Genomic DNA, 23,392 nt, shown 5'->3' with positions numbered 1-23,392 from the left:
GTCGGAAACCAGTGGGCGTTGCAGATAGATCCCGCCACAACAAACAAGAAAACAGAATTGTTTTAAATTTTATTTAAAGAAAATATCTTGTTATGACAGAGAGAACGCCTAAATGTTGTTGTAGGTTGCATGCATTACATTATTATTTTTTAAACATTACAGACCGAAACAGCAAAACATAACAAACTGAATTCACAGCAAAAAGAAAAAAAAAAAGAAAATATAAAAGGAGGATTTATTAACACTTTCAGAACACGCACTGCATTTACTTTACATGTCTTTTTGTATTTATCATGTGGCACCTCATTGTGTACTTGGAAGACTTGTGCTAGATCATCAGGAGCAAAGTTTCATTCTTATTTTTTCCTTGTCACTGCTGCCCCAATCTAAGTCATGTGTGACACTTTTTTCTCAGTCTGTGTCAGCTTGTCTGTATATCAGTCTGTCTCAGCAAGGCTGCTCCTGATACTGCCCCTCTGTGGCCGTGAAGAAGTCTTCCAAGACACTCCTTAGGTACTCAAAAGTGGGCCGGTTCTCCGGGTTCTCCTTCCAGCACAGACCCATGATGTTGTAGAGGCCCTCTGGGCAATTCTCGGGTCGGGGCATACGGTAGCCTTGCTCCAAGTTGTGGATGACCTCAGGATTACTCATGCCTGACCACAGTAAGAGAGTAACATTATAGTATTGGTGATGATGAGTTTGGCATTATTGCAGTACATAAATTAGGGAGGTCAGTTTGAACTATAGACAAAATCAGAAATATTAGTCAGAAATTTGAGTCAGTGTGACCCACTTTATTGACCAAATATGAGCAATTTGTTTAGGATGGAATATGAGTGACCTACCTGGGTAAGGTATACGTCCATACGTTACTATCTCTGTCAGGAGGATCCCGAAAGACCACACATCTGTCTTTATGGAGAATGTGCCATAGTTTATAGCTTCGGGTGCTGTCCACTTGATGGGGAACTTTGCACCTGAGAAGAAAGAATGAAAGATCTCCTTTTGAACATTTCTATCTCATTCATTTAGCTGACACCTTTATGCGAAGCAACACAGAAATAGTGCCTGTAGAAAATATAGCAGAAGATCTGAAGTACATAGTTAGAACACATGGTGGAGACACAGTACAGAACACATGTTGTTCTCTCTGCTCAGATCTCAAGTTCCTTGAGAATGATTGCATTTCAAGTTTGTTGAACATAATGGAATATGATAGTCTCATTACCCTCTCTGGCTGTGTATTCATTGTCCTCAATGAGTCTTGCAAGTCCAAAGTCAGCAATCTTACAGATGAGCTCATCGGACACCAGAATGTTGGCTGCTCGTAAGTCCCGGTGAATGTAGTTCTTCTCCTCGATGTAGGCCATGCCATCAGCAACCTACAAGGGGCAGAGTGTCATTAGAAAAGAACGGTGCATGTGTGCTTTTGTGTTTTTGTGTGTCACAGACAGACGGAGGGACAAACAGACGGAGGGAGATTCCTATGACTGGGAGGTTCTCACTTCCCCAGGTCAGGTTTTTGCTCCTCACATCTGTGCTCCACCTAGTTTTCTCTGGCAGACCAGTCTGAGGACATAAAACAAGCAACTCTCTATCCTGTCTCTCATACCTCAGCTGTGTGGTCACATCCGACTTTAGTTGTAAAAGGGTTTTGGTGTCATAGGTGAGAAAGTGATATCAGACAGAACATAGGCTACTGACTGTGAGTGGATACAAAGAATCATTGCCATAAGAGGACTCAGGCACGAGGGAGTTATGAGGTACATTTTGACAGTGAGAATGTACCTGACAGAGAGTATATAACCGCCACCCCCCCCCCCCCCCCCCCCCCCCCATAATACGTTTATATTGAATGTATGCCTGTGTGTGAGAGTTGTGGGGGCAGATGTGTATAGTAAGAATCTCACAGATTGGCGTCATGGGGCCCCAGGGCCCTTGGCAGGAAACTGAGATGTGCGTCTGGAGTATGGATTTTAGCTCATCATCACGCACCACACCGGAGCTAGAGAGAACGCATCTCCATTTCATTCCTTTGCTTTAGGGTTGATGTTGTGTTATAGTTCATATTAAGTCACATGCTTCTTTCTGGGTAGACACAAGTAGTTTTGTCGCACACACTCTAACCTCCAGCAGTGGGAAAGCACAGTTCCCCAAGACAGACAGAGCTCCTCTGAAGCAACTCAGTGACAATTTTCACTGGTAACAGTGAGTCACTTTGGAAAGTGCTCATTTGAATTCTAAATCAATCCCATGATGAACATGGTCCCTAACCAAATGACTTCCATGTTGAATGGATGCAGTGTTTGCTCCATAGCTCAGGGATGTTTCCTCTCGAAACACCTCTACAGAGAAACCATAGTCTATCCTCCATCCCCTCAGACCCTCACTGAGATGCTGTGAGGTTGTCTTTGAGAGTTGACCGACTGTGACCTTTATCTAATCTTTGGCATTTTGACCCAAATTACACCTGCTTGTATCTCTTACGTTGTCTCTTAAAGCAAAGTTATAGCATGGTAGCATAACATTTAATTAACAAACAACAATTAGGTTTATTGGGTAATTAGATGTTCTCATTAAAACGACAACTGAATTAAACCTGCACATGAACTGTGTTGACCCCCATTTCTGACTGATCTGAGTTAATGTACTGTAAATAATGTTTACCCTACTTAATCTCAATGAAAATAAATGTCAACGCTTATGATGCACCTATATTTTGGTGATGGCTGTGTATCATCAGCTGTGTCTCAATGAAACGTAATTAACTTCATGGTGTGTTGTTTAAAACCTTTAAAGCGTGACACAATTATATTTGTGTTAAGGTGTCAAGGTGTCTAGCTGCGTGTTGTTTCTGAAACACTGCCTCACGCACAGAGGTCTCTATTGTTACCGGGCATTATGTCTGAGCTTATGACGGCTGGTAAGCCGTCATAATCATAATAGTTATAGAGAAAATTCACATTATCTATGAATTTTATGAGAATTAGATAAACATGGCGGAGTAATGAAGAGATGCGTGACTTGCCTGTGAGGCCATGTCGATCAGGGTGCTAATGGGCAGACTGCCCCCCTCTGTTGTCTTGAGGAAATCCACCAAACTGCCTGTGAGACAATGAGATCCAATCATTAGCACAACAGCTGTAGCTATAAGAATCGGGCATTTGTTGAAAATACCCGTATGTCAAAGGACATTAGTCATTAGGCAAAGCATTAAATAATGTTTTATTTGAAAATAGTTATATGACGTTAGAAATGTTCATGTGGAGTTACAGCTTTTGTGAAGGAAGTCAGTGACACTCCAAGTAACAGTACATCCTGGACATAAATAGCTGATAAAGACCAAGAATAGATGTTTAAATCAGGGATCATAACATTCGGAGGAAGTGAGCTTTCCATCATTCAAGGTGATGCATGGCCTCTTCCAACAGGCCACGTCTCCTTGCTCTCTGCATTGTTTGATTAGGGCAGAACAATACCACGGGACCCAAGTCAGGCCAGCCAAGTCTGTCCACAGGAAATGCCTTAAGAAAATAGGAAAGACTTTGCAAGTAAAGAGGGGCAACGGCTCCTCTGCTTTATTCTAGACAGATTTCTTTGAAGTCTGAGAGAAAAAGAAGTCATAGTTGAGGTGGCCGAGGGACATTAGGGTACCACGCCCGTTATTTCCCCCCGGTTGTATTATCTTTAGTGGTATAATAGAGGGACAAATTGAGAAGATGGGAACATTAGTCCTTCCTTTTCTGTTGACAACAGTGGCAACAACAGAGGACACAATTGAATTTGTCCACACGTGGATCCCTGACAAAGGGACAGCTCATGTTCAACCACTGTTGGAGCTCTGCAGGGCTCTCATGGGAACATACAATGGTCGTCCATTCACAGGCCTCCAAGTGCTTCCATACTGAGGCTGTTGTTGCACCAGTGACTGCATCTCTCTGTGTACTTTGTTATTGTCCTGCACAATCTTCCCAAGGAAAATACAAAACCTTTGCTGGACAAAGTGGAACATACATAAAGGCAACACCTTAAAAATATGTTTTCACTGAAATCGTTCTGATCTTTTAAACATTTAGGGGTTGAATGTGTTGCCTTCAAATAATAAATAAATGCCTTAACTTTGTGTGGACCTGTTACCATGGCCACCATTTTATAGGCTAGATTTGTGACAGAGACAGGTTGCCTTTGTTGTGTGTGTGAAAGAGTGAAAGAAGTTTTAATGGTAAGTGGTTGAAAGGCCTGGTGCAGCAGGTGGGGGCTTGGGTGTGTCTGTTTTTAAGAGTCTGGCTGAGGGTCTGTCTTGGACCCAGGTTGTGTGCGTGTTTGTGTATGTGGACGCACTAGTGCATGTGCATGTTTATGTGTATGCTTGGTGTGCTGATTCTGGAATGAAGCCAAGCACCAATGGGGGTTGGCGGGCCCTCTCAGTGAACAATGAGGCGGTGAATCACCCTCTCGTATTTGACACCTCTGTCCCAGACCAGACGGGACAGACTTCCCCTTGGTGTGTTTACATCATAGACACGTCTGGAGAAAACAAGTAAAAGTTTTGTTGCTTTGAAAATCAGCTCAGAGAAGTGAATTCAACAGGCTCACTGAGAGACAATGGAAATGGCCTGTGGTATCTACACAAGAGAGGAAAGATGTTGGGAAAGTCTGGACAAGCCTGTAATGTGTTCCTAATGATCAAACGGCACAAAAGCATAAGGGGTGTTCCGTAGTGCTGTACTTCACTTCATATCTACTCAAACTATAAACAAAAATTAATCTCATCCGAGGTCCAAATGACGTTTGGATAACTCTGCAGAGTCATCGTCCTGTGATAGGAATCTGACTCATGAACCATACACGGACATGCAACAAGTACAGTAGAGAGGTAGAGTAGAGAGGTCCCGTCTTTTGTGAGCTGCGTGTGTACTGATAACATGTAAACATGTTCTATCATGATGGCTGATGACATTTCCCGCCTCTGAAAACAGTTTTGCTCTTTGTGAGTTCCAGGTGTTCCTAAGTATCTGGATGACTCGTTGTGTGCTGTTTAGAGACAGGGGCGCGGACTGTGAGTTAGAGATGAGGGGGATGGAGGCATGCACAGACAGAAGCTTGCTGGGAAAGTTCAGAGAATACAACAGAAACCAACTTAAAAGAACCGAAACTAACAAACTGCATCAATCATTTATGATGAGTTGATCCTTCCTGGAAAATTAGCTTGAACTTCTGATAGCGTCCTGTAAATACACCCGTAGGACAAGCAATAATGACAATAATCATGACAATAATCATTTCCTCTTGTTTTGTATTTGAAATGGCTTGCCACTGGAGGTTTGCACCACTGACGGGTCAACCCACCATTCTCCATGTATTCTGTGATGATGTAGATGGGTTCCTGGGTTACCACTGCAAAGAGGCGGACCAGTCGAGCGTGCTGCAGGCTCTTCATCATGTTGGCCTCGGCCAAGAAGGCTGCCATGGACATGGTCCCTGCTTTCAGACTCTTGACTGCTACCTTCCTGTTGTTGTTGTACACACCTGGAAGAATGAACAGAACAGCAGTTGACATTTGTTAGAACCTAATGGTGACATTCACTTTCACTCTCGAAAGACTGAAGCAATTGTTTGACATGAGCTACAACTGGTGGTTTTAAAGTAGGGCAGTGCCATGGATGATGACACGATGGTTTGGGACACGATGGATTGACGCTTCTCATGTCCTAAACCTCCACAATTTTTATTGGAAATGCCTCAGTGATGGAAACAACTTTATTTATTATTGAAAGCATTCTTTTTTTTTTACCTTTATCTGCTATGGACATCATGAGACTGAAAAGGGGGTGGGGAGGCTTTTATTTAATCTCTGACAACCATGAAAAACAATCATGAGGGAGTATTAACACACTGCTGCTTGGACTAAGAAGGACAAACAAATCCCCTGCCAAGATCACTCACAGGGGGCAAAGAGAAAACGGGGGAAAAATTCACAGGAAGGGATATTTGCTTTACTGATACTGGGGCTCCTTTAGAATGTGAGACTGCATGCACACGTAGATATGGACAGCATGACAGAATAAACAGCCTGGAGTGAGAGAAGCTCAGATTACAGGAGCAGATATACCCCAACCAACGCCCTCACCCTGGTATTTAAGGTTTGATTCTGTGATCTCAACAGGGGAACGGTAATAGATAATGTACCAGACATTCACCCTTTTGTAATGCTAGGCTCATCAGAAACCCAGGTTAGAGAGGTTGGTAAGCTATGGTGTTTGTGGCTTGTGCCCTAGTGCAGCTCTTACTTTCTCTTGGTCTTGTGTAATACTGCTAATACTCAACATCAATCCTAAGAGGCCTTACCAGCTGAAACAAGCCCTTGTCACATCGCTTGTGTGAGGAAATCATGCACAACACAGTAAACCCAATTCTGAGACTCTTCCGGCAGACAGGGAGAAAGACAGACAGACATGCAGACCAAAGCCAGGCTGAGCAACAGGGTTTTGCAGATTTGTAGGGGCAGCTAAAAAACTGTAAAAAACTGTTTTGTTTTATATCTTCTGTCATTCAACAGGGTTTCTGTTTTATGATAGAACTTTAACAGAGCTGTCATGAGAAGACACAAGGCACAATTTAGCATTAAAAGTCTTGTTGCAGTCAAAGCCAGAGTCATCTTTGGAGTATACACTTCCAAACTACTTAAACCGAGTCTGACTCAGTGGCTTTGAGTATCAATAGTCACCATAAGTCTTTTCACATTTCCCTTGTTGGAACAGACGTACACACTCATCCATAGCTCCTCATGTGCATTCCTATCCATTTAAACATCGGAACAACCCACACACATGCACAATCAAACACTCATTTACCCCTCAACACACCTCGGTGACCTGCTAACACACTCACCCATCCAGACCTCCCCAAACTGCCCTGCTCCCAACCTGCGCTCAAGTTTGAGGGACTCGCGAGGGACCTCCCACTCATCCTGCCACCAGGGCTTCTGGGGCAACTTAGACTGACACGGCTTCAGCAACCGGGTGCACAGCCCGTCAGCCTCACCTGTGGGCAAACACAAACAGGTCAATAGATTGGAAAACATATTTGTCCATCGCCCCTTCTGTCTTCATCTTGTTGAGTTTTGATAGCCCCAATGACGGTTTATAGGTGATTCTTACGCATGTGATGTTGGACCAGCTCCTTGAGGGAGCTGAAGGAGATTTTGGCGGTGATGTAGAAACCACCTTCATCCAGGTTACGGATCCTGTAGTGCTTGACCGTCTCACCCTGGTTGTGGTCCAAGTCCCTCACAGATAAGGAATAGGAGCCTGAGACACAGAGAGCCAAGTATTCATCAACCTCTTTCATCGTCCTAACTGTCAGAGGACATCGGGCAAGTATGAGATGGTGTGTGCAGTCTATTTGCAAAGATTCATGTGAAAGCACAGCATAACAAGGTAGCATTGGGTTTTGATGGAATTCCAACCGTATTACCACTAATTGAGTTGAGTGGACGAGGAGGACGACATACCTTTGGCGGTCTCACTCTCCCTGATGAGGAAGGAGCCCTGTGTGTTCCCAGGGGCCAGCAGAAGCCTCATTGCGTCATTTCTGGTGAGGTTCTTGAAGAACCATCTGCAGAGCAAACAGAGCAGTGCAGCTTCAGAACCTAACCACATCCCTTACCTTTAGGGACTCGACTCGACAAGCAAGAGATAGTGTTGAGGTTGAGCGAAGCGTTTTTTGAGGGGCGTTCGGCTGTGTGTTTCCGGTGTGACTCACGGCTCCGTCTCCATGGTATTTAGGCTGGCGACAAAGTTGTGTGGGATGTAGCCTCTCTGTCCGGTGATGAGGGACTCAGCCAAGTACCACTCTGGGTCATTTCTGGAGATAAAGACAGCAAGTGATCAGCATATTTTAATATGATTAACAGTGAAGGTTCTATGTACTGATTACTTGCAGCAACCACATTCACATCACTGGAGTGTACAATGCATAGCTTTGACTTCCTGTAAGTGTTTTTTGTTGTTGTTTTGTTTTGATTTCTTGAAAACCCGCCAGGAAGACCAAAAAAGTGGTTTATCTTTTTTTATAAAGTTTGTTCAGTTTTTGTTTGTCTTTGAAGCTTTCCATGGCCTAATTCTCTCATCTCACTTATTGAGGATCCGTAGCCTCTCTCCCTTGTCAAACCCCAAGTCTTCAGAATGGTTGGGTTCATAGCTGTATATGGCAACCATGAGATCATCTGCAAAACAGAAATAATTGTGGAAATGTTGCAAACCCTAACCCTAACAATACACAGAACCTCTCTCATACTCATGCACACACATTCTGTACTGGGCACATCGACAAACATAACCCCTACACAAAAATAAGAATGGACTCACACGCCTATCCACATCCACACATTTTAATTTAAATTGTATCTTGTACATTTGTATTTTTTGAATAAATCCCATTCTGATTCTGATTCTGATTTACCTGGTAAAGGAGATGTGGGAGGCTGCTGGTACGGGTCATAGGGGATCAGCTGCTCTGTGTACTGGTGAAGGTAGAATTGGATGGTGACAGTAAATATACAACGTAAAATGTGTTTCACTCATCGACAAGAGAAACATTTTGCACACACCTTTCAGCTATGGTAGCTCAAGAAGAGAAACATCAGGAAGACTGGTATCTTTCAGACGTTTTTGTTTGGTCAAACCCAGTGGGTATTGTAGCAGACACATGTTATTCTCCTCTACTGCTAATCTAATTGGGATATCTATTTAATATGGCGGAAGTATACAGAACATTGGTGAATGGTCGCAGTCCCGATTAATGGCACACAAGGGGAAACTTCCCCTCCAACTGTGTAAGTTACAAATTCCCACTAAGCAACACAGACTTACACAAACATCCTGGCACAACAACCATTCCAAAGACCATGGTTACATAGGTCACATTAGTACGTTGTGTATTATTACATCAATTGCTCTCATATCTGTGATATTCATTTCACCCCATGTAAAAAATCACACCCTCTTCCTTACAATGGACTCAATTTCCTGAAGTCACATGCATTGCTTATGTGTTTTAGGACTTTGTGCTAGTGCTGAAAAGCGATTGTGAAAAATCACACACGAACACTCAGACAAACATGAACAAACACACACACACATATACACAAACACACACACTCACCGTGTTGACTGACTGGGGGGGAATTGGGCAGTTGCAGTGGTCACACACTTCATCCAGGTTCTCTATCCAGTCTTCATCATTATAGTCTGAACTGCAGTTACATCCCATTTTCCCTGGAATACAGTGTACTGGGGTTTTTTATCTGTGAAATGTTACATTTTGATAAACAAATGAAGCTTTGGTTAGAAGCTTGATTGATAAAACACTTTAACTGAAGGAATGTGTGACTTCACATACTCCTATATATGATTCATAGACAATCTAATGTTACATTGACAATACAAAACAACTAATCCATCTGACCAAATTACCTTTACAGTATATCTCCAATCAGAGTTTGTCATTTAATGGGATTATTTGACCATTCTCTCATAAATTAAGAACTGCAGGTCCAAATCAATTACTACAGTATTTCAACACAGATTCAATAAATAAGTATAAAGTGTCAAATTTTTTTATTTATTTTTGGATACACTTGTAAATGTAAACACCTTTGAACCCAAATAATGTATTTTATGTTAACATTTAACATAATTTAAAATACTCTAACAAAGCATGGAACAACTCAGACATTTTGTTGAGAGTAAAATCAGAACGATAACAAACTTTGATAAAACAAAGCAGAGCTGATAGATGAGATGTACTGTAAATCTGAGATGTCATTCAGATTTAAATAAACCAAACAGTCCACAGTAAGATGCCCAGATTTGTAAAATGTTTAAGATGCTTCAATTGCAGAGTCTAAGCCGCTAGGCCTTAACTCAATGTATCAAGAAGGAATTTCGACCACAAACAGATTTAAAGAACACAAAAATGTTAAGAAATAGATGTTTTTCAATTATGAAAAAAAAAGGAATATAGTAATGAAATCATAAGTAACTTAGCATTACAAATGGAAAGTGTGTAACTTGCTCATGTTGCAGTAACATTACTAAGCATTCCACAGAATCCTCCAAGATTTATAATTACAAAACTTCACATAAAATATGTATCAAATTCAGATTCCTGGAGAAAAAATTTGATTATATAAATGATTGTACTAATCCTGTCACAGACTGCACGAGATCAGTGTGTGCAGCTCTACCCTGCCACGTTGTTAGAACATTGGTTCTCAGGCTCACTCCTCTTCCATTGGACAGCTTGTGCAACAAGGTCAGTGGGCTAATCTCAGTGGCCTCAGGCATAAAGCCGTGAGAATATCTGGCAGGGGGTCAGTTTTGAGGAAAAACCTGACCCCCTCTGTGACAGCCGCCCCCTGTACTGGGACGCTGAGTGGTAACACTGAAAGGGACCATGGAGGATGGAAAGGGTCTTCTTCTGGTCACTTCCATAAGGCCTCTGTTCTGTTACTTTGTTGGAAGACTCACACAACCTCCGCCCAAAAAGGTTTGTCACATTCACATGTGGCTCTCCTTTTGAATCGACTAAATTCTAGTCCAGAAAGTTTCATTTCAAGGACATTAGTGGTGTACTGGTCAGGCAGTGTCTGGGAAAATGTTTGATAGCCAAGATGGGTAGTAAATGAACGTGGAGACATTTTAAAATCATCCTCCATGTATTTCTGTTTGCTCTTCCATTAGTCATCAATTTACATCACATTTAACAGCAGCCTCCTTCAAACCCAGAGATAGTACGATGCCTTGTTATTTGATACAGGTTTTTAGGGTTTGTTTACATCCCACTACCTTTCAGTGTAGGAATCCTTTATTCTGCATAAAACGGCAGATTACATTTATTTCAACAGGTATTTTTCATTGCTTCAATCAAGATAGATCTATTCACAATTATGCAATCAGTATAAAACAATGAAATCCATATTAAAACCATATAAAAAATAAAGACATTTAACTGTTGAATTGGTGATATGTTATGTCACAATAGTAACAATTCAATGACCTTCATAATTGTGCTGGTTGTTCCAGCGTGATGTTCAAGCTCATCACGACAGGTTCTTACCTGAACTTGACCAGCGTGCTCTCAAACAGGATCCAGTGATATCAGTGGCCAGTAACCAGAATACATACACCCATGACTAAAATATCCCCCTCGGATGGTTTGGAATAAATCTAGTCTATTTTACAATACATCTATTTCAAGAAAAGCTAAAAATGAAGCATGAAGCAAAGTGAAAGTACAAGATGTTGCAGCGCAAGGTCTCTTCTCTTCTTAACAACTCATTCTATATCTTCAAATGGTGCTGATGTGCGCTTTACGTAGGCTCATACACACACATACACACACGGATACACACACATCTCTGCGGAGAGATAGCAACCCAAAGGGCTTCCTGTCGTTGAGAAATTAATCTGCAGTGTGTTTAGCAGGTGCTATACATGCAGCTGTGTGTTAGCATAGGGAACGTTGGGATCCACTGTATGTGGGTCAGGACAGCACCTTTCTGACAGCATGAGTTTACATGTCAATGTTCCACTAGTTCAAAACATTTAAAAAAGTAGGAATGTCAAACTGTCTGAGGACACCATTTAGTTTGAGAGACTGTAAGTGAACCACAATGAAACAGTTAACATGCAATATGTGTCATGAAGAACCTGATAATGAGTCACTGTTCATCATAGTTGTTCCGTAATAATAAATGTTTCCAACCCTCCAATGACTTTATAGTATGAAAAGAGACGGAAAATGATCTTAAGCAGCCCAAGTCCTGGACTGGGATCATTGTTGAAAACAGTGTCATTTGTCATTGTTGTACACAATATATGGCTTGTTGGTTGGTTGGACGTTTGTTTTTTCATGAACTTTTCTGACATAGTCACACACACTTTCACCTACAAACTCTGACAAACAAACACACACGTATTCAACAAAGAGCTGTGCAAACCTACACAAACCTTCAGATGAACTCACATGAACAGACTGGAACAAGGGTCTGAGAAACATACTACAATGGACCAAATAATGATGCTTCAGTAGACTGACGAAAGACATGAAACCCCCTGTTACATGTTTTGCTCTAGTGTTACTCTGGCATGCAGAGTAGTGAGCGTTGCGGTGGCAGACTGACATTACAAGAGCATGTAATGACAGGAAGTCAGCCTAAAAATGTACAGGAAGTGCACAAAAATAGGTGCATGCACAGCTGCAGCAAGTTTCCCATACTAAACATTGCCACGTGTATAAATACATTCAGATATAGCATTTATGGATATTAACTTACAGTGTTTGGCTCTCTGTGTTGGGAAGTTTAGAAGTTTAGTGTTTTCTTTTTTCCTATGAGAAAGTGAAGATTGTGCAAATAAGGGCATGGGCACTTTCCATAGGAAAAAGCTTTAAGTTGCATAATTAAGTTAATGCATTTGATCTGGTTTTAGTATTAGGCAACGGTTATTGAGCTGGTGCCACAAATAATCAAATTCCAGTAAGAAGTCTGAGTTTGGACTCTCAAATGTGTTTTCGGAGAACTTCAAAGGTTTACACAGATCCAAGACAGGAGCATGTGCAACTTATTATCTTCTTACTAGTAAACTCATAGCTTTGATGGGATCCCAAAAGCCGTTGGAATTGAATTTGAATTGAATACATTAACTAAACAAGCACTTGACAGAGAACCCAGCATAGAATCAGAATATCCACAACTGATATCCCCACACAACCCTGCGTCAAAGTCAGTGGGTGCAGTGAGTTTCTCTGAGGGGTTTTCCTGCTCCCAAATCTGCAACCTTGTCACTTGTTTCCAAATTGTAAGTTTGAAATCTCATCTCTGACGCATCTGATGTTCGTCTAGATACTATCAATGCAGCACATTTTCCGGGTCCTCTGCTTCACATTGCTCTGTAGTGTGTACAATGCAGGTGTTAATCATCTGCTTAGCGTTTAAAATGAAATGTTCATTCCTACACAAAAACAAAGAACTGATGGTCCTTGTTCCAGGTAACAGCTTGGTGATTCTACTCAGCCTCTTGTAAATGTATGTTTTGTTGTCTTTATCTATTAAACCCTAAAATCACAGGAAGGATTACGTTTTATCAGCATGAGTTCATCTTGTCTGTTTACTTGTAGGAGTCAGGTGGCTGAGCGGTTAGGGAATCGGGCTACTAATCAGAAGGTTGCCGGTGCGATTCCTGGCAGTGTGATTGAAGTTGTGTCCTTGGGCAAGGCACTTCACCCTACTTGCCTCGGGGGGATAGTCCCGGTACTTACTGTAAGTCGCTCTGGATAAGAGCGTCTGCTAAATGACTAAATGTAATGTACTTCCTGATTTAGGAGTTCTATGACATGATCATTCTTCTGTGTTGAGAGCAATGTCTCTATCCGTGTACTATCTGTTTACAAACAAGCCAGAAGCCTGCAATTGAAACTCAACATTTGTTTGTATATTGTCTGTATTCAAATAGCTATCTGATGTTTTTCCAAGGGGGCAATACATTGTAATACTGCTCTGTGAGAACCTGCCATCCAATATTTACAGCATCTAAGTGCAGAGACAGCCCCAACCGAACTCTGACCTTCCCAGGAGAAACCATACAGTATGCAGCAGATGGTTACACTTGACATGTTTGAGTGACCTAGTATTTTAGAAATGCATTTTTTAATTGAATGTATTCTTTTTGTGTATACTGTTTTTTGTGTTCACTAAAAAAGCACAAGAGAACTAGAGGCTACAATGATTATGTACATATAAATAGCCTCTATTATATAGTTTCTCTAATATATATTTAGAGTATAGTCTATACTGATTTTCATTGATTGTATTTAGAATAGTGTTAAACATAGCATATCCACAGGTTGTTGGTTAATATTAGTTACAGCAGTTGAGCTGTATAAGAAATATGAGCACATGATATCACAGTAGTCTAAAATGGAGTTAAGCCTCAAGGTACCAATTTTCAGATAATGTGCATCCTCTATATCGTATCATTCTCAACAGTACCATTTATTCTTCACTGTCTATCTCTATCACATGTCATGTATGAGGTCACCTATAAAAAGTATATAATGTCTAACTCCACATCCTATGTGCTTGAGCATCCATTACATATGAAATTGAGCACAGTATGTCATACTGTATTTGGTTGCACGGTGTGCTAATCATGTATGACACTTTTGTCTGTGGGGTGGAGCAGTCCTTCCGGGATTTGCTAGTATGCTAGCATGATGTTTTGTCGTTGTTGAAGAAATTCAGCATTGTAGACAGATTAAACCTGCACAAACACTGAGGTCCTTCAGCCTAGATGTTGATTGACAGACAGACACAAAGAAATCAGAACCTTAACATGTTAATATCCACTTTCTCCAATTCATTTGATTTATTATCAAAACTATTTTACATCTTTACATGTGTAACCCCTAACAATATAAATGTTATACAACTGCCCCCAAAACACCAGTCTGTCTGAGGTTGTTTATTTCCCACACACATTGGAGATACAGAGAAACATAAACTCACTTTATAATCTGTAACACAGATAATTGTATTACCCATCTAGTATTTTATCTGTTCACCTTCTCTCCCTGAGAACAGAAAGCATGAATATATTTCAACTTAAGAAACACATCCTGTTAATCTTATACTATTTATGTGCTGAAACACTGTGCTGTCTATGGAATTCAGTACTACATTGAGACTGTCCTGCTGTACACTAAGCACTGTACTGCACAACATCTGGACAATGGAATGGAAACAAAATCTCATAGCGAACTTGCATAGGTCATAGCCTCTATTAGGCCCTATCGTTGCAGTCCTGACCCTGGAGAAGTCAGTGTTATTTTTGGTTGATGAAGAAGAGGTGTCAGAATGCTGGAGCGTGACCCTCTATGTTTCCTGTGGGACTGGTGTCTGGGACTCAGCCAGACCCATTTTCCCTGTGGCTCTCTGCATCGGTCAGAGCTGTTTTACCACAAGAAGTTTTCCTTTCCCAGTGTTTAGATGTCTGTATTTCTATCTGTCTGAGGTACTGGCTTGGGTGTGGGATTCCCTATGAAGACATCACAGAGGACATGGAAGAGACAGCATTAGACTACTTGATGATGCTCTAGGCATCTCTGTCCCCTCAGAAGTTCTGATTCTATCCTACCGATGAGTCGTAATACCTAGAACACTGGACTCTGAGTCACTGTACTCCTTCTATGCCGCCATTTATTTCTGTTACTATCTTACACAATCTACTTAGATCCACACTTCAAAACAAGGGCCCCCGAGCATGAGGGGAAAGGGTACTTTGCTGGGTGTGTGTCCCCACCTGGCGTGTCTCATGCCATGATAAAACACAAACACAGATCAAAGCAGTCATCTATATTTCCTCCCATGGTAATTACGACTAAGAGCTCTGCCAACTATTATTCCCTAAATGCTGTGAAACAACATCTGCAGTAGTGTGAAGCCAATAACCTGCACAAACAGATGCAGGAATTAAAGGGCTACTTAGTTGTTAGCAGAGAGAGAAGCGTCGGGAGTTGATGTTCATCTTGGTGAGGCCCAAGTGTTTGAGCGGTGTCGACAGGGCAAACGCGGCCTTCATGGGGATGTCGCACAGCAGGTCCGACTCCTCTCCACACTCCTCGAGCTCATAAGTGGCGTCATCCAGCATCTCCTTGTGCCGGTGACAAATCTGCTCCACTTTCATACGGTGTATCTCCACGCGCAGACGGATCAGCTGACGGGCCAGTCGGTTGTCCTGCAGCTGCATCTCCCGCTGTGGAAGTAGAGGTAGGGAGGGAGCGGAGTTGGTAGATAGATAGATTAGTAATAAATAACGAATGATCTAGGCTAATACAGGAGCTATATCTTCGACCGATTTAGCATTGATACAGCTCATATACGCATGGCATTTATTTTTGGGCGATTGAAAGCGTTGTAATTGTGTTTCGTGTGTTTGTTCAACAAGATGCAAAGCCACGAGTTGTGTTCAACAAGATGCAAAGCCACGAGTAGACCTACTGTAATACATTTTCAGTAGGCGTGCAAGCAAAGCACAGACCAAAATTTTTGAAAAACACGAAAGACACATTGAAGGCGAAACCTAAAACAATCAAAAACAATGCATTTAAATAAAACAAAGGGCCTATGTTTAAGCTTAAGTTTAAGCCTCTACGAAACATATCCCATTTTAATTAGACATATGATTAGCCTATATGTCCGTGTATTTTTTATACTCTGCACCATGCTCTCTATCCAAGTATCATAGAGGAATATAATTTCACAACAATCCAAACTATTTCTGTGACTCACCAGTTCTTTCCTAATAAAGTCCAAAGCATCGTCAATTGTATCAAAGCCGCATATGTTGCGCACTACTAGTTCAGAGTTCTCATCGCGTATAATTTCAGGTAAATGAGTAACTTTCTGTGCAGAGTCTTGTTGAGGATCATCTGCGTTTTCCTTCCATGGACGGCTCTGTAAGCGCTCTTGCCATTCAAAATATGAAGGTCTGCGAGTTTGTAATTTCAGTTTTTCAGTAAGCGCTTTCACACTATCTAAATCCTCTGTGTCTCCCTCACAGTTTTCCTCTCCTCCAAGTTCTTTGAAATCCATTGCAAGAGCTGAATATGTGTGGAAAGTTTAACGCGTATAGATAAACTGTAATTCTGCGGCTGCAAACAGCTGAATGAGATATTCCCAGATTCCTTGAGCGCTTACTGTCCTATATTAAGAGGGTTGTCCAGTTCTGATTGGAGTGCACTATAATACTTATACTTTATAGTGTCAGAGCGTGACCGCCCATCCCGAGTTGAGAGAGGTGTCTCCGTAACTTTCCTCATATCCACACGATCACTTTCATTTTAGTTTGTACTGGCAGGCAGCACTTATAGGTCCCACCTAACATTATTACTAAGGGCAGTATGTGTTATTAGTAAAGTCGTTGTTCATTAGGATATAACATTGGAATATCAATGATTCATTATTATTATTTATTTTTTAATACTGATATTGACATGAAGCTTAATTTTTTGGGGGGGGGATAATACACTACTAGTAAACTTTGTCTCCATATCAAACATATTGTTATAAAATATGCAATCTGTTTCACTGTTACCTTTCCAGGCACACCACGGAACCATAAGGATTACAGAAAAAAAGTCACACAGGCCTATCTGGAAATGAACTATTCATCTTTTGTTCAACGTAGCCTAATAACACCATCTAGTGGTTATTTACGAAACACATTATATAAGCGCAGCATATGTAAATTATTTTATTGTTGGGAGTTTGGTAAGGGAACACTTATTGAACAACTGACACATTGTGGATCTTATTAAATAAGAATTTAAAAAGCCAATCATTACAAACACAAAACCTTCTTAGGAAGGGATTATAGCCTGACAGTTTGTCCTCTCACTACTGCTTCCAGGAAATGATGACTTCTTCTTCTCTTACCACAAGTTGTGGTCACATTTTGTGAAAAGCAGATATGGCCTTTCAATAAGGTGTGAGCTCTCTCACAAACTGAAAGGCGTCGCTATTATTGGGTCCTTTATCGCCAAGCAAACACTGCAGCAAGTCAATATTTTGGACCGACACACCTCTTTTTCCATGTTGGAGAAATGAAGTTCATTTCGAGATTCTTTTCGTTCTTTACAAATAAACAAGATAACAGAGGCGGAGTGAATTTCTTTTGCTACCAAACATAGTTCATTCGCGGAAGACGTTTTGTCAAACCGAATAGCTTTCAGTTTTCCACCTTTTGCGCGTAGGCGCTAGAGATGGAGTTTTCGGAGCACATAAAAACGGCCAACGTTGAAGATGTTGTCCTACGACGGCCGTCACATGCTCCGATGAAAGGGACTTTATGTGTGACAGGGCATCACCTTCTGTTCTCTGACAGGGATGGAGACAGTCCGAAACAGGTCTTGGTGCTTCTCAGAAACATTGATGCTATTGAGAAGAGGTAAGAAGGTTCACCTTTACATGGACACAAATTCAGGATCAGAGACAACCTCAGTGCGTAAAGGATAGAAGATAACTAATTTGATTGTGACAAACGTTAGGCTATAATTATGATATTCAACGTTGTCTACAATGAAACGTTTTTACCATTCTTCACTGTTCTTCTATTGTCAGTAGATGTCTGATTATCTCTTTACTCAAGATCCATCCCATGCTCTCTCTCTCTTTCTCTCTTTAACTAGTGTGGAAAACCTGTTAGGCTATTCCAGCCTCTTCTCTAGTTCAGTCCAGAGTGAAAGGTTGGACATTGTGTGTGCTGCTATGTGTGTTTGTATGCTTTGCAGGACATCACACAGCATTGTGCCACAAAACATACAGTATAGAGCCTCTCTCATTTTCAGGCGTCATGGTCGTCTGTTTTTGTACTGTTTTCCGATATTGTACCGCCTTTAACGTTTGACATGCTTTCTCTCCTAAAACCATGTTTTATGTTCGCTTCAAGTCAAACTGCTTTGCATTAAGGCAGAAACTAAAATGTTCATTTAAACCCATGAACCATGAATTACTGTAGCTTGTTGGGAACATACCATTACAGTCAAAGGTTTGATATTGAGGGGTAAAAGGGGCCCCATTAAACTGTCAACGTGTAGAACTCCCCCTGTGTTGGCCTTTGCAGTTGCTTTTTTGTTGCCTTTCTTGCTGCAAGATTTAGTTTTGCAGGCTGTGGAGTCCTAGGGTTGGGGGAAGGGCATAGTATGTGTGGGGTGAGATAGAGGCCAGTGTGATGATATTTGTGTGTGTCTGTGTGTATGTATATGTGTGTGCGTGTGTTTCTATGTTTGTATGTGTGTGTGTATTTCCTTAAAGGCCAACTCTGTCATCTGGGACAATCACCCTCCGGTGTAAGGACCTAAGTGTTCTCCAGTTGGACATCCCGGGTATGGAAGAGTGTCTCAACATCGGCCACTCTATTGAGGTACAACACACAAACTGATGGAATCTACAAGTTTCAGAGGATATTGAGAAGGAAACCATTTCCCTTTTTGTCAGTACCCCCCCCACCACCACCACCACCCCTCTCTTACTTTCTGTTTTTTTGTGCAACACTGTTGAGTAAGATACAACAAGACATCCGGTAAGGTGTGGTAACACTAAAGGTGTGGTAACACTCAAAACACAGTTTGTCTCTCTCTCCCTAGACTCTCTCATCTCTGGAGACAGTGTCACACACGTATCCCTTCTTCTACAGACCTTCCGGTCTCAGTCTGCAAGGCCAGTGGGGCCTCTCATCCACTGAGCTAGACTACGCTCAAATGGAGGATCTGGTAAAACACCATCCACACATATGCACATGCACACAGGCATACACTCACAAACAGACAAGGCCAGGGGCTCACACAATCAGGCATCAACAAGAACACTGGAGTCTCGTGTCGGAGACGGGCATTGGAGCAAGCTGAGTGAGCGTGGCGCTTCTGGAACGAGTGGCCACCTGGACACACACACACACAGTGTGGCAAACACTTGGCAAGCTCATTGCAGGGGTCAGAATGTATTACACGTCCTGCTGCTTAGATCAGAACTCAAGCGTCACAGCCACAAGCATGTGGTTTCACTTACTGCAGGAGAACTGCACAGAACACACGTACAGGATATATAGCCATCAGTTTGACACCAGTCTCAGTCAAACTTAGCTATATCATCCTTTTCTGTCCTCTCGTTCAACACCAAAACTGGTTTTCCCCAGTATTTAAGTGTAGGATATGTACAGTATTTTGTCAGTAAAATATGTATGTTTGGGGTCAGGGGATTATAACCTGCTCTTAATCTACAGTCAAACATTATACAACTGAGTTATACCTATAATAATAGTTTATTTTATCATTGTGATCTCCTTATGCAGAATGACCAATGGAGGCTGAGTCATGTCAACAGGGACTACTGTGTGTGTCCATCCTACCCCCCTGCTGTGATCGTCCCCAGAGCCATTGATGATGAGGCCCTCATAAAGGTGGCCAAGTTCAGACAATGGGGGCGCTTCCCTGTGCTTTGCTATTACCACAAGCCTAACGGCATGGTGAGGACACACACACACTCACACACAAACACACACTAGTACATGTTCATACATGTACGGATACAAGAGTCACAAAAGAATGTACACACACATTCTGCACACACACACATGCAGTGACACACAAGCCCACGGGCATATACACAGTTACTCACAAAGCCAGTATGCATTCACATATATACACCTCCATGTAATTACAGTGTAATTCATAAAGGAACGTATGTGACAGTTAACAGTTAAACTCCCTGACTTGTGTGTTTTCCAGGTCATCATGCGGAGCAGTCAGCCCCTGACAGGAGCCAATAGGAAGCGCTGCAGGGAGGATGAGCTCCTCCTCCAGGCTGTGATTGACGGGTCAGAGAAGGGTTACATTATCGACACCCGCTCCAGCCAGCAGGCTCAGCAGGCGAGGATGACAGGGGGCGGCTTTGAGTCCAAATCCAGCTACAGCTGCTGGAAGAGACTGCACAGGCAACTGGAAAGGTGTGCTGCTGGGAGCAAGAGAGGAGAAGTGTGCTTGCATGCATGTGTGTGTGTGTGCGTATGTGTGTGCGCATGTGTTTGTGTGAGCGTGCGTGTATGAGGGAGAAAGAGAGACATGGAGAGTTGAGAGTAAGCATGGGATTTTTTAAATGTAATATAATAGTATTATTATTAAGAGTTCCATAATAGTGTGACGTGCCAATGGAATTCAATAAAATGTCTGTGTGTGTGTGTTTCCTCAGAGGGAAGGTGCTCCAGGAGAGTCTAATCAAGCTAATGGAGGCCTGTGGGGACCACTCCGACAGTGTGGACCGCTGGCTCAGCAAGCTGGAGAACTCCAAGTGGCTGAGTCATGTTCACAATGCCCTGGCCACCGCTGGCCTCACTGCAGAGTGTGTGGAGAGGTACAGCCGCAGGACTAGAGTCGGCCTCCATAGCACTCTCATACACATGCTTTTGAGCTTACATATGTTCTTGAGGTTTTGATGTACTCACTTCAACAGTTTTTCACCGTTTTTGTATTTTCTATTACATCCGCTCATCTGTATCACTAATCGTGTACCGTATCTGTAACTACACACACATTTGATCCTTCTAACCTAAATCCAATCAATGGTTATTTTTTGGATGCTCACAGGCCAAAATATTCCCCTGTAAATGTTGTTAACAAAATGCTACGTGCTGCACTGAGATAGAGTAGCCGGGTACACATTTCAGTTGAGACAAATTGACAGTGAAATTGTAATGCGTTGCTGTATGGTTCTCTGTGGGCAGGGATGGCCACTCGGTTCTGGTCCATGGTTCTGAGGGGACAGACACCACTCTGCTGGTGAGCTCCCTGGCCCGGCTGATCCTGGACCCAAGTTCACGCACACTACCTGGCTTTCTTGCTCTGCTGGAGAGGGAGTGGGTGCAGGTGAGACTCATGTTTCACTACAGGCCCGCTGCAGGATATCACATCTTCCCGATGTCAGCGTTCATCTCACTGAATGACCTTCCTTTTTTCTGACCTTCCTGTGTCTGATGATGCTTCTCTTTTGTGTTGGTGTGCGTTTGCTTGTATTTGTGTGTGTGTGTGTGTGTCCAGGCTGGCCACCCATTCCAGCAGCGCTGTGCCCACTCTGCCTACTCCCACACCCGTATCAGACAGGAGGCCCCAGTGTTCCTGCTGCTGCTGGACTGTGTGTGGCAGCTCGCCCACCAGTTTCCCCTGGCCATGGGCTTCTCTGAGGCCCTGCTCATACGGCTGGCCTCAGATGCCTATGCCTCCAACTATGGCACCTTCCTCTGCAACTCTGACCAGGAGAGGTGAGTCCCCCTCCAGCTCTCCACTCCTTTAAGGCTCAGGTCTGAGTTTGTCTGGTAGTTTACACTCTCACTTCACCTTTATCCTCGCTCTTTCCCTGTGCCTGTCCCTATCACTCTCTCTCTCTTTCTATCTTTCCATCTCCTCAGGTGTGCTCTGGGTGTGAAGGAGAGAACCCACTGTCTGTTCCAGGCTCTGTTGACACATAGGGAGAGGGAGTGCTATTCAAACCCCCTGTATGAGCCCACAGAGCTGGCCATCTGGCCCTCTGTCCAGCCCCAGTCCCTGCAGCTCTGGAGAGGTGAGCTAAAGGAACATATCTGGGTCTTCTCATGGAAACATACTGAATGTCAAGGCTTAAATCAACAGTATTGGGGGGTCTAGTCCTGTGTGCCTTATTATATCTGTGAATGTTAATCACCACTGATGTATTTTTTTAAATTGATTACAGAGTATATAAATAGCCTCATTCTTGAATCATCACTATACATCTGGAGAACCCTAATTATAGCAGTAATTATAGTTCGAAAGTGTATTTTACTACTTTTTTATGTTCTTGTCTGAATCTTCAACAGGTCTGTTTTTGAGGTGGACACAACACACTCGACACCTTGAAGAGGCTCAGGAGGAAATACGCAACCTTGTCCTTGAGTGTCGCGGAGCAGATCGAGCTTGAGGGGAACTTGACCCATAACCGTTCTGTTTCATCCATTCCAAAGACACATTTGATGTTGATTATTTAAAGTATCCTACTGTAAAACTGTGTATTACATTTTTCATAGTAAAACCTTTATCTGAAAGTTTATAACCTTTTTTTAAAATAAATAATTAGTTTTTATAACACGTGTATTTGTCTTGCTTGATTCAATAACCTTTTAAAAGATCATGATTACATGTTCTTCCATGTTATATATTGCCAATCTCATTTCAGTTGTAATTGGTATTGTTTTTCTTACATTATTACTATTTTAAGTACATTAATTATATTGATTTATAATTATTATAATAATTAAATAATAAAATTTTAATTATCTGATTGTTATATTAACACTGTAATATTATTATTGGAGTAACCGTTTTGTTAAGCTCAGCTAAACAATACACACAATACAAATCCTCTGTGAGCAATGAGTCAGCATGTTTTCCCACGCGAAGCTTTGCAAGCTGGAGACTGTAGTCCTCTTCAGTCGAGGGACACCTGCTCTAGGGATTATATCGCAAACGAGGAAAACCACGTATCCCAGCATGACCTTCTTTGCCTGCTTAGGTACCCAATGGTTGCTCGGTGCGCCTAATCAGTGACCAATAGGAGGGTAATCTTTTAATTCTTACAGTTGAAAACTATGAAATCAGTTTTATAATCGAAAATTAGTTTAGCAGTCAAGTTTAGGTTTTACGTTTTTCCGTGCAGTAGGCTAAAATTGTATTTGAATCAACGACTGGACGTCCCATCATCTGGCACAGTTTTCAGGTTTTGATCAACACACAGGTAATATTTCTCAATTTATTATCATAACGTTCC

At 42.1% G+C, this 23,392-nt stretch overlaps 3 protein-coding genes across 5 annotated transcripts; 1 reads left to right on the top strand and 2 right to left on the bottom strand.

Moving 5' to 3' along the window:
- Positions 1-63: 63 nt before the first annotated feature.
- Positions 64-11,348, bottom strand: lck (LCK proto-oncogene, Src family tyrosine kinase). 2 transcript variants are annotated; one of them, XM_067242770.1, is made up of 13 exons: positions 11,122-11,348; positions 9,166-9,307; positions 8,464-8,524; positions 8,137-8,227; positions 7,765-7,866; positions 7,514-7,617; positions 7,161-7,310; positions 6,892-7,044; positions 5,350-5,529; positions 3,029-3,105; positions 1,229-1,382; positions 846-977; positions 64-653 (listed from the first exon to the last, which is right to left on the bottom strand). In XM_067242770.1, the coding sequence occupies exons 2-13, from the start codon at positions 9,271-9,273 to the stop codon at positions 448-450; spliced, it is 1,518 nt and encodes a 505-aa protein (XP_067098871.1). In that variant the 5' UTR covers positions 9,274-9,307; positions 11,122-11,348; the 3' UTR covers positions 64-447. The 2 variants fall into 2 exon arrangements, with proteins under 2 accessions (XP_067098871.1, XP_067098870.1); XM_067242769.1 differs by having other exon boundaries at positions 9,166-9,278.
- Positions 11,349-15,423: 4,075 nt separating this feature from the next.
- Positions 15,424-16,763, bottom strand: fam167b (family with sequence similarity 167 member B). The gene is made up of 2 exons (XM_067243407.1): positions 16,352-16,763; positions 15,424-15,815 (listed from the first exon to the last, which is right to left on the bottom strand). The coding sequence occupies exons 1-2, from the start codon at positions 16,652-16,654 to the stop codon at positions 15,552-15,554; spliced, it is 567 nt and encodes a 188-aa protein (XP_067099508.1). The 5' UTR covers positions 16,655-16,763; the 3' UTR covers positions 15,424-15,551.
- A 778-nt stretch (positions 16,764-17,541) lies between these two features.
- On the top strand, positions 17,542-22,782 carry zgc:154055 (uncharacterized protein LOC556036 homolog). Of its 2 annotated transcripts, XM_067243184.1 has the most exons (11): positions 17,542-18,008; positions 18,250-18,306; positions 18,875-18,983; positions 19,207-19,332; positions 19,911-20,084; positions 20,347-20,564; positions 20,807-20,968; positions 21,339-21,480; positions 21,652-21,872; positions 22,020-22,171; positions 22,446-22,782. In XM_067243184.1, exons 1-11 carry the CDS (start codon positions 17,824-17,826, stop codon positions 22,544-22,546), a joined length of 1,647 nt encoding a protein of 548 aa, XP_067099285.1. In that variant the 5' UTR covers positions 17,542-17,823; the 3' UTR covers positions 22,547-22,782. The 2 variants fall into 2 exon arrangements, with proteins under 2 accessions (XP_067099285.1, XP_067099286.1); XM_067243185.1 differs by lacking the exon at positions 18,250-18,306.
- Positions 22,783-23,392: the final 610 nt, after the last annotated feature.

Source organism: Osmerus mordax, chromosome 9 (assembly GCF_038355195.1).
Source record: "Osmerus mordax isolate fOsmMor3 chromosome 9, fOsmMor3.pri, whole genome shotgun sequence".
NCBI classification, from domain to species: domain Eukaryota; kingdom Metazoa; phylum Chordata; class Actinopteri; order Osmeriformes; family Osmeridae; genus Osmerus; species Osmerus mordax.
This window is presented reverse-complemented; position numbering and strand designations above follow the sequence as displayed.